The following is a 16,811-nucleotide window of genomic DNA, read 5'->3' on the forward strand; positions in this document are numbered from 1 at the left end:
ATTGGGAGGAACAGCTCAGGTTGTTCATTGTGCTTATTGTCTGGACTGTGGAAGGTTTCTCACAGGGCTGCCTTTTTCTCTGTTCCACCCTGTGTCAGGTTACAAGACCCTTCTGAAAGGGATCTCTGGGAACTTTACCAGCGGAGCTTTGGTGGCCATCATGGGACCCTCGGGGGCTGGGAAGTCTACATTAATGAACATTCTAGCAGGTTATAGGTTAGTATGACTAGATGAAGCATCCTAACTATTTTACATTTTGGAAAATTGATAACTGATAGTGTTTTCTCCTCATAAAGAACCTTTTTGACATAAAGGGTTCTTTAAAAATTGAGTAAAGAACCCTGGGGTTTTATAGAACCCAATTAAACCCTTTTTTCTAAGAGTGCAAAACCCAACTCTCAGTGGAGCATAAGCAGATTATATTAAAACGTATTTATATGATTTCTCCACCAATTCACCAAAACGTACTGTATAATAGTCACGAATTGCCATGAAAGTGTGTTGATACATCCAGCACAGTCATCTTGGTTCTTTTTGTATCTTCTGCTGAAAGCTGTTCATTATTTATTTAAATGTATTCTTTTAGCGAATACTTGTATGCAAAACAATTTACAAATGAAGAATGCTGAAGTAGTCTGTCTCAGTGTTAACATTGAATGTGAATACAATTACTTCAAATGTGGGGGATCATTTACCAGGAAATGGTGGTTATAAATTTGTTAATGTAACAACAGAGAGTATATGTAAAGATGTGCTTTATCACACAGGGAAACAGGCATGAAGGGGGAGATCTTGATAAATGGGCAGCCCAGAGATCTGCGATCTTTCAGGAAAGTGTCCTGCTACATCATGCAGGATGACATGTTACTGCCACACCTCACTGTACAGGAAGCCATGATGGTACGTGTCTGCTGAAATCATATCATTGAGCTGCATCAAGTATCTATTGCTAAAAGTACTTGAGTAAAGATACAGATAAAGTTTCTACATTTATTTGTACTTATACAATTAAAAAGGTAAAAAAAAAACACTCTGACACCAGATATTAAACTGACCAATGTCCTAAAATCTTTAATGTAAAAGTTACATTTATTGTTAGACATGATGACCAGAAAACTAATGGCTGCTCTGATGGTCTACCCTGTGAAAAAAGTACACTTTAGCATACCTTTAAAAAGAGCACTTAATATACTTTAATGCAATACACTTAGGTGTGAACTGAATATAATGTTTTCTGGTGCTTAATTCTGTGTTAATTGAAATTAAATGCACTATAGTTTAATTTAATGTTAAAGGGTTAGTTCACCCAAAAATGAAATTTCTGTCATTAAGTACTCGCCTTCATGTTGTTCCAAACCCATAAGTCCTTCATTCATCTTTGGAACACAAATTAAGATATTTTTGATGAAATCTGAGAGCTCTCTGACCCCTCCATAGACAGCAATTTAACCACCACTTTCAAGGCCTAGATATGTACTAAAGACATCATTAAAATAGTCTCCTATTAAAATAATTATCCTACGCTGTTTACGTTCAGCGTTTCAGGTTCTACGTCAGAACGCCGGCTCAGTATTGGCCGACGCTGATCACGTGAGCAGCACGATGCATGCGTGTGATGCTGACGCAGAAGCCGGCCAGTAATAAATTCTGATGTAGAACCTGGAAGCACTGAACGTAAGCAGTGTAGGAGAATGACACAGAAGAGAAGATATTGTTGAATAAAGTTGTTATTTTTGTTTTGTTTTTACGCACAAAAAGTTTTCTTGTCACTTCATAACATTAAGGTTGAACCACTGCAGTCACGTCGACTGTTTTAATGATGTCTTTGCTACCTTTCTGGACCTTGACATGTGGTAATTAAATAGCTGTCTATGGAGGAGTCAGAAAGCTTTTGGATTTCATCAAAAATATCTTAATTTGTGTTCTGAAGATGAACGAAGGTCTTACGGGTTTGGGACGACATGAGGGTAAGTAATTAATGACAGAAATTTCATTTTTGGGTGAACTAACCCTTTAAATGCAGTTAGCTGAATTAAAGAGTGCTTTAAAGACTTTTAGGTTAAAGTGTACTGCCGAATGTATAAGCATTTATTGTAAACTAAAATGAACTTTTATGTATGTCATATATTTAAACATCTGTAATTACACATAATTGTAATGATGTCGCAATTTAGTATGCTTACAATATATTGACTTAAAATGTAACATTGAACAACACAAGTTAAAATTATAATTATTTTGCATGTGCTTTAGTATGTCAATACATCAACATAAGTGTTCTTCTTTAAATCATAACAAAAGATGATTAAAATATAAGGATTTAAAATGTACTTTAAAGTAAAACTTTTAATTTGACATTATTACAAAGTGCATGTAAAAATGAGCTTAAGAAACAGACATGAAAGTGTTCTCTATTTAAATACCATTTATTTCATTAGTATTGTATACTCTTTGTGAGTACTAATTAAAATATATACTTTTAAGATTTGAAGTACACTATAAGTGCACATTCAATACAGTGCACTTCTTTTTCGCAAGGGTAGATGAAATAAAAAAATATCATTAAGTAAAAGTACAAGTGTTCCTTATTACCTCATGGTAAATGTAACGTACAGCTGTCAGCTCGTTTCACCGGAATACAGCTCACGTAATTGCAGTTGTTGTGTTGTTGAGTTCATGCAAATCCCTCTGTTAGCTTTAGTTGTACCGGCTAATGTTCATCATGATCTAAATCGCTCCCTCTCCCTGCTCAGGTTTCAGCTAATCTCAAACTCCAGGAAAAGGATGAAGGCAGACGTGAAATGGTAAGTGAGAGGCGTGTGAAGTTTCCCACCCGATGTATGTATGGCCTAATCTTTGTGGTAAAGGTCAGCCTTGATTGGCTATAATAATGTTGTTGCATGACCGACAAGGATGTTGTTCCTGGAGCATGTCCTAATTGTTAAACTCACAGTAAACATGTACACTACCGTTCAAATTTATTTATTTTTTATTTATTTATTTTTTTTTTTGAAAGAAATTAATACTTTTATTCAGCAAGGATATATTAAATTGAGCAAAAGTGACAGTAAAGACAAAATAATTTTGTTACAAATAAATGCTATTCACGGTTCTATTCATCAAAGTATCATAGAAAAATGTATAACGGTTTCCACAGAAATATTAAGCAGTTCAACTTTGATAATAATAAGAAATGTTTGTTGAGCATCAAATCTGCATATTAGAATGATTTCTGAAGGATCATGTGATACTGAAGACTGGAGTAATGATGCTGGAAATTCAGCTTTGATCACAGAAATGAATTACATTTTAAAATACACTGAAATAAAACACAGCTAATTTAAATACTAATAATTCACAATATAACTGTTTTTCTGTATTTTTGATCAAATAAATGCAACCTTGGTGCGCATAAGAGACTTAAAAAAAAAAAAAAATAAATTCTTCTTACTGACTGCAAACTTTTGACCGGTAGTGTAGATATGTACGTGGATGTGCTGTCCTTATTCCAGTACATGTTTATGCACACATAACATGCTGTGTTGTTCTAGGTACGGGAAATCCTCACTGCACTCGGCTTGTTAGAATGTGCAAAGACACGCACATCCAACCTGTCCGGAGGCCAGAGGAAGCGTTTGGCCATCGCCCTGGAGCTCGTCAACAACCCACCCGTCATGTTTTTTGATGAGCCCACTAGGTGAGCCCCCTCCATTTACACACATTATGCTGTAAAATAAATAAATAAACCCATTAAATTCATGGGAAAAAAATAGCAGATGTGGTTGCCAGAACTTTACAGAAAAAAGAACTTGAGGAACATTTTAGGTTTTACAAGACTGAACATAAATTTGTGTAAAAAATACCCTGTATATTTCATTAAAGGTGCAGTAAGCAATTTCATAGAAACACTACTGATATTTGAAATGAACACAAACAAACACACCCCTCCCTTCATTGCTCCGCCCACAAAATGCACGAACACACAATGTCTCTTTATCATAGCTGAAACAAAGCAAAATAATGCAATGACACTCGAAACTGTCCTGTTACTATATGCTAACATTACAACAACAGCATATTTTGGTGCTATGAAACAGCAAAACCAATGTTACTCACATGTGAAGCAGAAAAAGCAGACGCAACCTCTGAGTCCATTTTCAGGCCTTCCCGCTTCGGACTCTCCTGCTCTGGAAAGCTTTTCTAATTTTAACGCTGGTCCTAAAGCTCTCGCCTGATCATTACCCTTCTTTTTCCAGTGATATTCCTTTGACCTTTCTCTTTTGTAATGTCTCTCAGCCATCTCTCCTTCTACAGTCTTTCTTCGAATCTCACACTCTCTCCTCCGCCATGATGAGTAGACACGCCCCCTACTGCTGATTGGCTACAAGTGTGTTGTGGTGCTCGGTCTAATCCACTTTCAACAGCATTTCTCAGAAATTGATTACTGCACCTTTAACTGATATAATGTTACTATTCCATCTAAAGTAATAAAATTTGTTGTGTACCTGAATAATATACTGATAGCCACCAAAATAATACAGATGATAAAAGAGACACATGAAGAATTAGAAATCATCACAAGTAGCTTTTCCACAAGCTGAAATAAGTACTAATATATAGAGTGTCATGCACACAAACACAAAACCATCACACATGACACTAAAATAATGCAATAAACATTCATTTAACAAAATAAAATGTAGCATTAAATCCAAATGTACATAATTTATAATAAAAACTAACAAGAAAATTAAATTAAATACAATCTAATGTAAAGTGTCATGCAGGGAATTGTGAGAATGTCGGTTTATGGTTTTTCCACTGTAAATTATATGACTGATTGTCTTTACTTCCAAAATCAGCACATTTAACAGTATTTTACAGTAAAATTTCATAAAATGTCTGATTAGATCTATTACAGTTTTTCCACCATATATAATAAGGGAACTTACTGTTAACCAATTAACAGTTTTGTACCTCTAAAATTGTCTTTTACTGCTAAAATTAAAAAAAAAAAAAAAGTACAGGGTATGAAACACATGGCCATGAAATGAACCAACAAAATCGACTCATCTAAGTGACGTTCCTAAGCCAAATATATCTCTTGTGAAAAGTTGTTACCCATGAGGTTTCTCTGTTGTGTCCTTGTAATGTGGGAATGCAGTTTAATTGCATATTCACTTACAGGCTTTGCCCAGATGGGATATTGTTGGACAGTTGAGACCTGGTCTCTACGGACTCTATTAAGCTTTCATTTCTCTCCCGGGATTTTACCTTCTAAGAACAAAAACGACTCTCTAATTCTCTGGAGAGCGCACACTAAAGTCATTTCGGCATAAAACGATACTCCGTAAATTGCATTTATACGATTACCATGCTTATCCAAGGATAAACAGATTCTCCTTCATGGAAATCAAAACCGTGTGGCGTCAGCTTCTATAGGTTGGATAAGAGCGGGACCATTATCATTAATATGATGTCCCAGAGTTGTATTTGGTTAAATAGGATACTTTAATGGCTCAAAGGAATACTGTTTCCCTGTGCATTAGATAAATATCCAATCAGCAAATTGTGTGTAGCATGTGCTATGATATTTAAATGCACTGCTATATTGAAGGCTACAGCATTATCCTGTCCTTTAAAATGGACATGTAATCTTCCACTTTATCCATCGTCTCTGTCATCTGTGATAATTAATATGGCTTTGATATAGCGAGGTCAAGATTATGATCTAATCTCACCTCTTTAACCTTGTCTAGCCCACTGATGCGAGCACTTCAGTGATATATTGTTATAAATAGCATAAGTATTGCTAAATTATAATATAATATATTCAAATATATAATATGTAATGTCATTGTTATTTTAGTATAATTGAGATATTGTAGTTTTAAATTAGTTTTTATATTTAATGTTTTAGTAATTGTCTTGTGTTTTTGTCATTTTTATTATGTATTTATTACGTCTGTGTAGTTTATATATATATATAGACTTAAACCTTGTCTGCATCGGAGCACCACAGCTTTGGAAACATGTGCTACTGCTCTAACCACAAGAAGGTGCTGACTGTTAATTTCTCTCTTCAGTGGACTGGACAGCTCCTCCTGCTTCCAGGTGGTCTCGCTGATGAAGGCTCTTGCTCAGGGTGGACGAACAGTCATATGCACAATTCACCAGCCCAGCGCAAAAGTCTTTGAACTCTTCGATAAGGTGATCACTATTTTATACTCTGATTTACGGTATTTTATGCATGCAGTTATGCAGAATGCTGCCTCTCACACCTCATTCATTGTTTGTTTTTTCTCCAGCTGTATGTCCTCAGTCAAGGCCAGTGTATTTACAGAGGAAGAGTGTCAAGCTTAATCCCATATCTCAGAGAACTGGGACTCAACTGTCCCACCTATCACAACCCTGCAGACTTCGGTAAGAAAATGACACTCTCAGTATACAGAGGTCCAAAATTAACAAACAAACAAACAAATAACACAACTTTTTTCAGGAATTGCTGGATCCTTGCTTTCATAAGTTGCATGAGTGAATCAAATCAGACATACAGTTGAGCTCAAAAGTTTACATACCCCTTGCAGAATCTAGAAAAATATGAATCATTTTAACAAAATAAGAAGGATCATGAAAATTGCATGTTATTTTTTATTTAGTACTGTCCTGAATAAACTATTTCACATAAAAGTTGTTTACATAAAGTCCACAAGACAAAAAAATTGCTGAATTTATAAAAATGACCCAGTTCAAAAATTTACATACCCTTGATTCTTAATACTGTGTGTCATTACCTGGATGATCAACGACTGTTTTTTTGTTTTGTGATGGTTGTTCATGAGTCACTTGTTTGTTCTGAGCAGTTAAACTGAGCTCTGTTCTTCAGAAAAATCCTCCAGGTCCTGCAGATTCTTTGGTTTTCTAGCATCTTTTGCATGTTTGAATCCTTTCCAACAGTGACTGTATGATTCTGAGATCCGTCTTTTCACACTGAGGACAACTGAGGGACTCAAACACAAGTATTAAACAAGGTTCAAACATTCACTGATGCTCCAGAAGGAAACACGACGCATTAAGAGTCGGGGATGTAAACTTTTTGAATTGGATGAACAGAATAAATTGTACTTTTTTTGTCTTCTGGGAAACATGTAAGTATCTTTTGTAGCTTCCAAAGGGCAGAACTAAATGAAAAAATATGTTCTTTAAACAAAATAAAAAAAACTTGCACATCAACTTCTTGTTCAAAAGTTTTTACCCCTGACTCTTAGTGCATCGTGTTTCCTTCTGGAGCATCAGCGAATGTTTGCAGCTTTTGTAATAGTTTTGTCTGAGTCTCTCAATTGTCCTCAGTGTAAAAAGATGGATCTTAAAATCATACAGTCATTGCTGGAAAGGGTTCAAATATGCAGAAGATGCTGGAAAACTGAAGAATCTGCAGGACCTGAAGGATTTTAGTTTAACTGCTCAGAACAAACAAGGGACTCATGAACAACCATCACAAAACAAAAAAAACAGTCGTGGATCATCCAGGTAACCACACAGTATTAAGAATTAAGGGTATGTAAACTTTTGAATGGGGTCATTTTTATAAATTCTGCTATTTTTTTTGTCTTGTGGACTTTATGTAAACAACTGTTATGTGAAATAGTTTATTAATAAAAAATAGCATGCAATTTTCATGATCCTTCTTATTTTGTTAAAATCATTCATATTTTTGCAGATTCTGCAAGGGGTATGTAAAGTTTTGAGCTCAACTGTATAAAACATTTACATAAAAAAGCTGACTGTTGCACATCTACTAATTTCAAATTTAACTTAAGTAAAAAAATTACCATCAGAAACAATCTAAAAGAATCATTTAATTATTTAACAAATAAAAACATTCAAAAGTTGGGGAAGATTTGTTTTTGAAGAAGTCACCAAGGCTGCCTTTATTTGATCAAAAATACGAAGAAGAAGAAAAAACAAAACTGTAATATTGTGAAATATTATTACAATATGAAATAACTGTTTTCTATGTGAATATATTGTAAAATGTAATTTATTCCTGTGATCAAAGCTGAATTTTCAGCATCATTACTCCAGTCTTCAGTGTCACATGATCCTTCAGAAATCATTCTAATATGATGATTTGCTGCTCAAGAAACATTTCTATGTAAGCTTGTTTCAGCCATTAAATAAAAAAAATAAAATTAAATAAAAAAATTTAAAAAAAAGAATTGCGAGATATTAACTCACCGAGTTGGAATTTGCAATTGCAAGAAAAAAAAGTCAGAATTGCGACTTTATAACACATTTCACAACAGAGGCTGAGAGTATTTTCTTCTTTTCTCCAGTAATGGAGGTGGCTTCTGGTGAATACGGTGACCAGACGGCTCGGCTGGTGAAGGCTGTTCAGGAGCAGAAGTGTGAGAAAGACTACAAAAGTGAAATGAATGGTAATGGGGTCCATAACCCCTTCCTGTGGCACAGAGCATCTGATGAGGTATGTATAGAAACATATAAAGCCTTTGTGTAACACGATGCACTGGGTGTTATGTCATATGAGAGATATGCATCTCTGAATGTTTGGCTCAAATCATTTAGCACACAATAGATGTAATAATTTAACCTTTATTTTCTTTAGGACTCTTCATCGTCAGAGGGTTGCCATAGTTTTTCTGCCAGCTGCTTGACGCAGTTTTGCATCCTTTTCAAGAGAACTTTTCTTAGCATCCTGAGAGACTCGGTAAGCAACACTGCCACCTAGTGGGGACGTTTAGTAACACATTCACAGCAGAGCCAAATATGTCATAAAGAGCATCAGATGTTTAAACAGAAGTTAGTCTTTTATCATATAATGATAAGATAAACTGTGGCATTCTGGGAAATAAAGCATTTTCTACCATGGTCAATAAAATTATTATTATATAATGAAATATGTATAAATGGAACACAAATGACCATTTCATACGTTGATTATTTATATAATCTTTTTTCTTTTGGAAATACCTCATATTGTGTACATGATTACATAGGAATTTTATATTGAACAGTTATCATTAAGAACCTGAAATATATTAGAATATACACTTAAATTGTATATAAAAAAAGTTTCATTTTATTTTAATTCTAAAATTTAAAGTAGATTTAAGATTTAAAATAAATGTATCCTGTTTGCTCCCTAAATTCCAATTATTTTCAAATTCAGTCATTGCAATTCAAAAACCATTCTCAATTCATAAGTAAAATCAGAAGGAACATAAGCTTGATTTGAACATGATTTTTCTCCGTTTAGGTGTTGACTCACTTGCGCATCATGTCTCATCTTGGGATTGGAGTTCTGATTGGTCTGTTATACCTGGGCATTGGCAATGAGGCCAAGAAAGTCCTTAGCAACTCTGGCTTCCTGTTCTTCTCCATGTTGTTCCTCATGTTCGCAGCTTTGATGCCCACCGTTCTCACCTGTGAGTCTGTAAAATTTGTGTAAAAAGGTCCATTATATTCTTCATACAAGAAAGAATTTGATGCACATTTACTTTGTAAAACTATTCTTTGTATGTGAAAAAAAAACATGACCGTTAACTTGATATTAACATGCTATGTATCTGTTCTTTCTGACTGTTATTGTAGTTCCACTTGAGATGGGTGTCTTTTTGAGAGAACATCTAAATTACTGGTACAGTCTAAAGGCATACTACTTGGCCAAAACAATGGCGGACGTCCCATTTCAGGTAACATGGAACAAACAAATTATGAGGAAGAGTATTTTGCTCTGTTTTGCTGCTAAGCTAGATGATTCACAATAGTGGATAAGAATAAGGTTTAGATTGGGGTTTCCTCAGAGTACAGGCACATATCAAGTTAAAAATGGAACAAAAAGGGGAATCACTAAGATGGTTATGGCATAAACACGTTATTGGAGCTTGAAGGGGATTTGCTGTTCAGGTCAAATCACTATTTGCCCAATATAGACAAATCCTGCTGCAACATTACATAAGCGGGATTTCCTTTTCCCCATTGGAAATATTCTGCAGTGTTTCTACAAGAAATATTCTCCAGCTAGAATAGTTAGTTTTAGAATAATTAGTCTCCAGTAAGTTTTTGGATTTTGAGAAAAAAAAAATTTGATTTCTTTTTACATTTTCATCTTTCTTCAGTGTGTAATGTTGCTTTTTAAGCATGTTAAAGGTCTGCAAAGTTACAAAGCACAAAGTCCCTCCAGCGGGAGTTATTCTCTATATCAGTGTCACTGTTTCTGAACTCCCTGAAATGCCGCCATTGAAGTCTTTAGCTTTCTACCGGGAATGAACATGTCACAATATTCCACATTTAAATAATTACTGCCTAAGGAATATTCAAAAAAAAAAAAAAAAAAAAGAAGAAGAAGAGGCCTGGTTGAGTTGCTTAAATAGTGTGTTGAAATTTGGTTTAAGGTTTAAGGGTCGTGACATTTACCAAACACACTCAAAGCAGCTGACCAATCACAACACACTGTTCCAGCCGACCAATCACCAAGAACACATTGCACTTTTCAGAAGGAGGGGCTTCATAGAGGCAGGAACTAAACAGAGTGTTACTGACAAACTGGGAAGAGAGAAGCTGCAACAATGTCAAATATGTGAAAAATAATGTTTTTATATATATATATATATATATATATATATATATATATATATGTTCAAGCATGAAAACCTTTTCTAGTAGACACCAAAAACGTAATGTAACGTAAAATGAAGAAATAGTATTTCAAGGTCATTAGTCAAATAAGCAAATTTTCAACATTGACTGTTGCGGACAAAAATCAGTTTTCTCTTTGAGGCAGACACTTCAAAATACTTGTTTTCTGCCTCACAGATTGTGTTCCCAGTGGCCTACTGCAGTATAGTGTACTGGATGACATCTCAACCTTCAGATGCAGTCCGTTTCATTCTTTTCCTGGCTTTAGGGACACTAACGTCACTTGTTGCACAATCCTTGGGACTACTGATAGGAGCAGCATCCACATCATTACAAGTAAATACATTTACTGTTGTCCTGTCCTGTAATGCTCTGTCATATACTTGATATTATTTGAAGAATTTGCCTCATTTTCAAACAATGAATGAATGAATCAATCAATCAAAGTCATTTACAGAAAATGATGCAGTATTGTGTTTCCTTGACAGGTAGCAACTTTTGTTGGTCCTGTAACAGCCATCCCCGTGCTGCTATTTTCAGGTTTCTTTGTCAGTTTTGACACTATCCCAAAATACCTCCAATGGATCTCATACATTTCCTATGTCAGGTAAGGGAATCTCATGAAATGCTCATTATAGCTAAAGTTGAGATATGATAGATACTGTAAGTGCTAAATCATTCATCTGGATTATTTTAAGAGTAGGGGTTTATCATAGTGAATGTCTGATTTATCAGGATTATTCACAATTACTACTTATTACCAAATAAGTAAGTAAATAATCATGATATATTGATTTGAGTTTTAATGATTTTATGATGCATGTATACAAAGAGAAGTGTTATGAAAGACAGGAAAATATATTGGCAAAATGTAGTAGACTTAGTTTAGTGGTCAAAATACAAAATATTTGACAACAGAAAGCTGCATTTAACCAATCAGAAACAAGTATTACAGAGAACTGAATAATAAAACAAAACAGTATAACAAAAACATTGGATTCTTGAAACGAAAACATTCCTCAACAGTCCTCTTCTAAATCAGTTGTCCTCTGACTTTCAGATATGGTTTTGAAGGAGTTATTCTGTCCATATACGGGCTTGACCGTGAGGACCTGCACTGCGACAAAGACGAGACATGCCACTTCCAGAAGTCAGAAGCCATTTTGAAGGAGCTGGACGTTGAGGATGCAAAGCTGTACTTGGACTTTATTGTGCTGGGCATCTTCTTTGTGTCGCTCCGTCTGATCGCCTACTTCATCCTCCGATACAAGATCAGTGCTGAGAGGTAGACTCGTGGAAGACGTGATGGAGAGAGTTACTGTCGAGACTTTCTTGCTCAGGGAGGGCTAGGCTGAGAAAGCCAAAGCAGAGAGGGCTTGTTCCCTCAAAAAAGAGACATCGCCATGTTTCCCTACACTGGACAGAAACCTGGGCTGAACCTGAAGTCACAGTATGTAAATGCCCAGCTTTTGCATGCTTTTATAAGAAAATAAAGCGCTTAGAACCCAACAGTTTTGGGACTCAACCAAACATCTACCAGATAGACAAAGAAACATGGCCGCACTGAAGAAAATTCACAGGAGCAGACATTCAGCAGTTGACTGAAAAAGTAATGGGCTAATTTGTTTGATCACATTAGAAAGCAGGAATCTATCTCTTGCCCTTGTGAAAAAGAATTGTGCTTAATTGTATTGAATGTGCACATGTAGTGTACTTCAAATCTGTACTTGCAGATAATATAATATTAACGAAATAAAAGCCACTTGAGTGTAGTTAATAAGATCACACTTTCATGACTGCTTCATAAGTTAAACTGAATTAGTTCACCCAAAAATGAAATTTCTGTCATTAAGTTCTCACCCTCATGTCGTTCCACACCCGAACATTCATCGCCTCCAGGTTCTACGTCAGAACGCCGGCTCAGCATTGGCCGGCTCCTGTGTCAGCATCACACGCATGTGTCGCGCTACTCACGTGAGCAGCGTCGGCCATTACAGAGTCGGCGCTCTGACGTAGAATCTGGAAGAGCTGAACGCAAACAGTATAGGAGAATAACAGGGGAGAGACGAATTTGTTGAATATTATTTGAAAAAGTCATTATTTTTGTTTTGTTTTTGTGGACAAAGTGTTCTCGTTGCTTCATAACATTAAGGTTGAACCACTGTAGTCACGTTGACTTTTTTAACAATGTCTTTAGTATTTTTCTGGACCATGAATGACGGTAATTATGTTGCTTTCTATTGGGGATAAAAAAAAAAAAAAAAACTTTTGGATTTCATCAAAAATATCTTAATTTGTCTTCCAAAGATGAACAAAGGTCTTACAGGTTTGGAACGACATGAGGGTGAGTAATTAATGACAAAAATTTCATTTTTGGGTGAACTAATCCTTTAAGTACACATTTAAAAGTCTTAGTTTAAAGTACATTTTAAATCATGTTTTAATTATATTTTGTTTGTAGTGTTATTTGATATTACATTTAAAGAAAATATGTATTTTAAATGCACTAAATTGCAACTTCATCATTACAAATGTGTCCGTAAATATTACATTCAGTTTAGTAACTAGGCCTACTCCTTTCAAAAGTATGCTAAAGTGCACTTTTTTTTTCCACAAGGGTGCCCATGTTGAGCACACTTTTTTTTTTTTTTTTTTCTTCCCTTTGCAATGGTTGGATGTAAAAGACAAAATTTAATTTAACCTGGCAACCTTCTACTCTATTAAAAAGCTCTCATTCTGTTGGTTATGGCTGCCTGCTGCTCCTGTAGAAGAATGATAACTTAGAAACTTGTGAGTAGGGTGTAACTGGGTTACAAGCCTATCAGAGAAACAAATAAAACAAATCCAAAAGTGAACTAAAGGCCCAAGATGACTGGATCTCATTAGAATGAAAAGGGAAAAATGCATCAAATCCTAATAGCATGTAATTTCTGTGCCACTAGTGTCATCAAACAGAACTGCAAAAATAATTACTTTTCAAAAAGGTTTCTTGAACAGCAGGACTTCTGTCATTGGTCAAACAAATAGATAGTCCCACCCCCATCACAAATTGTAAAAGCAACTGGCATACAAGTATACAGCCTTAGGTAGTGTTTGCTTGATAATGTGTGATGTTTTAATTCTTGCTGACATTTCTGAGTATTTAAAAAATCTGGGTTAATATGGGAAAAGAATTTATTATAGAATTGAACAAATTACATACATCACCTTTAAGTCTCCATACAGCATATTTTGAAAATTGTTCAATATAGCTTTATGACTTTAGTAAATATGCACAGTACATCTGATAAACCATCCTCATATTCAAATATGGATTTTGACAGCTTTTCCAAAATGCTGGGCTTCTCTTTGTTCACTGAATTATATTTTTAAATGTTCGAAAAGCAAATTATTGGACTTCATCACTAAGTTAACAATCCCAAAGTTGTCAAACCCTAAAATGTTTCTCCTACTCTCAGAAATGTCGTTTATGAAAGGTTTACAAGTTCACGTTTACTGTTCGAAATGCCTTTGATTTTCCTGAATTATAGATTCGAAGGTCATGTAAGTAATCATAGAGGATCTCACACACCTCCATGTGGCATTTATTATCCAAACTTGTTTTATTCACATTAAAGGGTCGTTGTCATTATTCTTTGACATCTATGCACAGATTTCATGCTTTCTGGTTACGGGACAATAAAACAAAATGATGTAATTGCAAGGTCAATGCAAAAGTGAAAATGTGACAAAAATGAAGAATGTTATTTATTATCTGTGTTCTTTGTATTAAATGTCCATTTTGCAGATGTTTAGTGACCTCCAAGCTATATGTCCCCATGCAGAGCATTATTCACTAAACATTGCAGGCACAATGTGAATGCTGAGCTTAACTTAAGTGTTATGACCATTATAATCATACCAAACCTTGTCTGTGGACCTTGATGTGGAAATTGATGCAAAATATATTTTAAACCATCTTAGCTGTATTACCACTACTCTGTTGGAAGATTATTTCTACTTAGAATGTAGTGCATATTTATGTTTTTTTTTTTAATTAAATGTATATGTTAATTGTATATTTTTTCTTTCTTATTTAGCTTCCTTCTTTGAATCTTGCACTTACAGTATGAACCTTAGAAACAAAATGATAGGGATTGTTATATATAGACATTCAATGTCTCTATTTTGAAAGTTATGTCACTTTCCATATCTGAAATTGTCTACTAGTTACAATATGTTTCTGTTACACAAATCTAATGTAACAATAGTTACATTTTAAATATGATAATAAAGATTTATTGTTTTCAAACTGCTTGTTTTTTTTTTATATGTCTTATTTTTGATTATTAAAAAGATGACATAATATTGATAAAAGATAAGATTAATAAAATTGAAAATTAAAATATATATAGGTATACCGAGGAAAAATACACATATGGGATCCCCTCGGATCTCTACATATGGGCACCCAGCCTAGCACCGGTTTTCAAGAATACAACGAGTGAAGGCCTGTGATGGAGGAACTCAACAGGTTTTGCCCATCGAGAACTCTTTGGAGCATTATAAGCTCATGTATCCGGTCCACTAAGAGAAGAATGGCGCAGCAAGCCGGCGCTAAGCCGGGGCCTCACGGTGTCTCTGACCACTTGAGGCGAGAACACAGGAGGATACCAGCTCTACATGAAGGCTATAGAATCTAGTGAAAGTGTTAGGTGTCGCCCAGCCCGCAGCTCTACATATATCTGTCAGCGAGGCACCTAGTGCCAGCGCCCAGGAGGATGCAACACTTCTGGTAGAGTAAGCTCTCAACCCGACCGGGCAGGGCACGCCTTGGACTTGATATGCCAAGGCGATGGCATCCACTATCCAGTGGGCCATCCTCTGCTTGGAGACAGCCTTTCCCTTCTGCTGGCCTCTCGTAACAGTCAAAGAGCTGCTCTGAGTTCCTGAAGCTTTGTGTTTGGTCCATGTACAGTTGCAGAGCGTGGAGAGGACAGAGCAAAGCTAGGCCTGAGTCTGCCTCCTTCAGGGCCAGCACTTGCAAGTTCACTACCTGGTCCCTGAGGGGAGTGGTGGGAACCTTGGGCACATGGCCAGGCCGAGGTCTCTGGATCATGTAAGAATCAGCAGGCCCAAACTCCAGGCACTATTCATCGACCGAAAATGCCTGCAGGTCCCCTGCACTCTTAATGGAAGCCAATGCAACCAGGAGTTTAATGACAGAATTTTTAACTCCGAAGACTGCAAAGGCTCAAATGGGAAATTCTGGAGTGCTCTAAGCACCAGAGCCAAATCCCAAGTGGGTATAGAGTGAGGGCGAGGAGGATTTAACCTTCTCGCCCCCCTGAGAAACCTACCGACTTACCTCTTATTGGGTCTTGATATGCAGATATTGCAGCAGCATATACTTTCAGGGTGGATGGAGACAGCTTTTCTTATAACCCATGCTGCAGGAAGGAAAGCATAGCTCTGATTGAGCATCTTTGGGGGTCTTCTCAGTGAGAAGAACACCACTCGGCGAACAGGTTCCACTTCAAAGCATAAGCAAATCTCGTAGATGGTGCTCGTGCCAAAGTGATGGTGTTTGCTACATCCTGGGATATGTCACCTAGAACCTCCGCGTCCCATCCAGAGACCAGACATAGTTTCCAGAGGTCTGGACGCAGGTGCCACAGGGTGTCCGTCTCTGAGAAAGCAGGTCCATCCTCAGAGGAATGCGCCAGGGAGGGGCTGTTTTCATGATACAGAAAATGCATGTCAACATTACAATTTGGAGTGATCTGTTATCAGAGATGACTCTGTGCAAGTTATGTAATTTCAGAAATGTACATATACAAATCATGCAGTTAGCTAACAATCTATCAATTTAAACAATGTATTATTAAGGCAGAAACAATGAGCCCATTGAAGTAATTAATACATGTTAACAAATTATTAGGATATATAGGAAGATTTGCATTGGTGCATGTTGATCCATAGTTTGCATCATTTGAAGTCGCATAGCCGAGTCTGATGGTCCAGATGAGCCAGTGAAGAGGGGCTGGGGAGCACTAGCCAGGCTTTCAGAGACCATGCAAGTGGGACCAACGGGACCATCGACGTACCTGCAGTGGGGCAGTGAGGTGGAACAAAGTGAGGTCTGAGTGTGCAGTGCAACACTTACCTGGTTC

At 36.2% G+C, this 16,811-nt stretch overlaps 1 protein-coding gene across 1 annotated transcript in view; it reads left to right on the top strand.

The window, feature by feature from the left end:
- abcg1 (ATP-binding cassette, sub-family G (WHITE), member 1) overlaps positions 1–14,950 on the top strand; it is a 33,067-nt gene extending 18,117 nt beyond the window's left edge. The window contains exons 3-15 of the mRNA XM_051863825.1: positions 99–216; positions 768–900; positions 2,754–2,804; positions 3,552–3,697; positions 6,087–6,210; positions 6,309–6,423; positions 8,337–8,485; positions 8,627–8,728; positions 9,278–9,446; positions 9,613–9,713; positions 10,837–10,995; positions 11,148–11,266; positions 11,720–14,950. Coding sequence (XP_051719785.1) covers positions 99–216; positions 768–900; positions 2,754–2,804; positions 3,552–3,697; positions 6,087–6,210; positions 6,309–6,423; positions 8,337–8,485; positions 8,627–8,728; positions 9,278–9,446; positions 9,613–9,713; positions 10,837–10,995; positions 11,148–11,266; positions 11,720–11,948 — 1,715 coding nt within the window. The 3' untranslated portion in view covers positions 11,949–14,950. The remainder of the gene's footprint in view (positions 1–98; positions 217–767; positions 901–2,753; positions 2,805–3,551; positions 3,698–6,086; positions 6,211–6,308; positions 6,424–8,336; positions 8,486–8,626; positions 8,729–9,277; positions 9,447–9,612; positions 9,714–10,836; positions 10,996–11,147; positions 11,267–11,719) is intronic.
- The last annotated feature ends 1,861 nt before the right edge of the window (positions 14,951–16,811 follow it).

This window comes from Ctenopharyngodon idella, chromosome 15 (assembly GCF_019924925.1).
Source record: "Ctenopharyngodon idella isolate HZGC_01 chromosome 15, HZGC01, whole genome shotgun sequence".
NCBI lineage: Eukaryota > Metazoa > Chordata > Actinopteri > Cypriniformes > Xenocyprididae > Ctenopharyngodon > Ctenopharyngodon idella.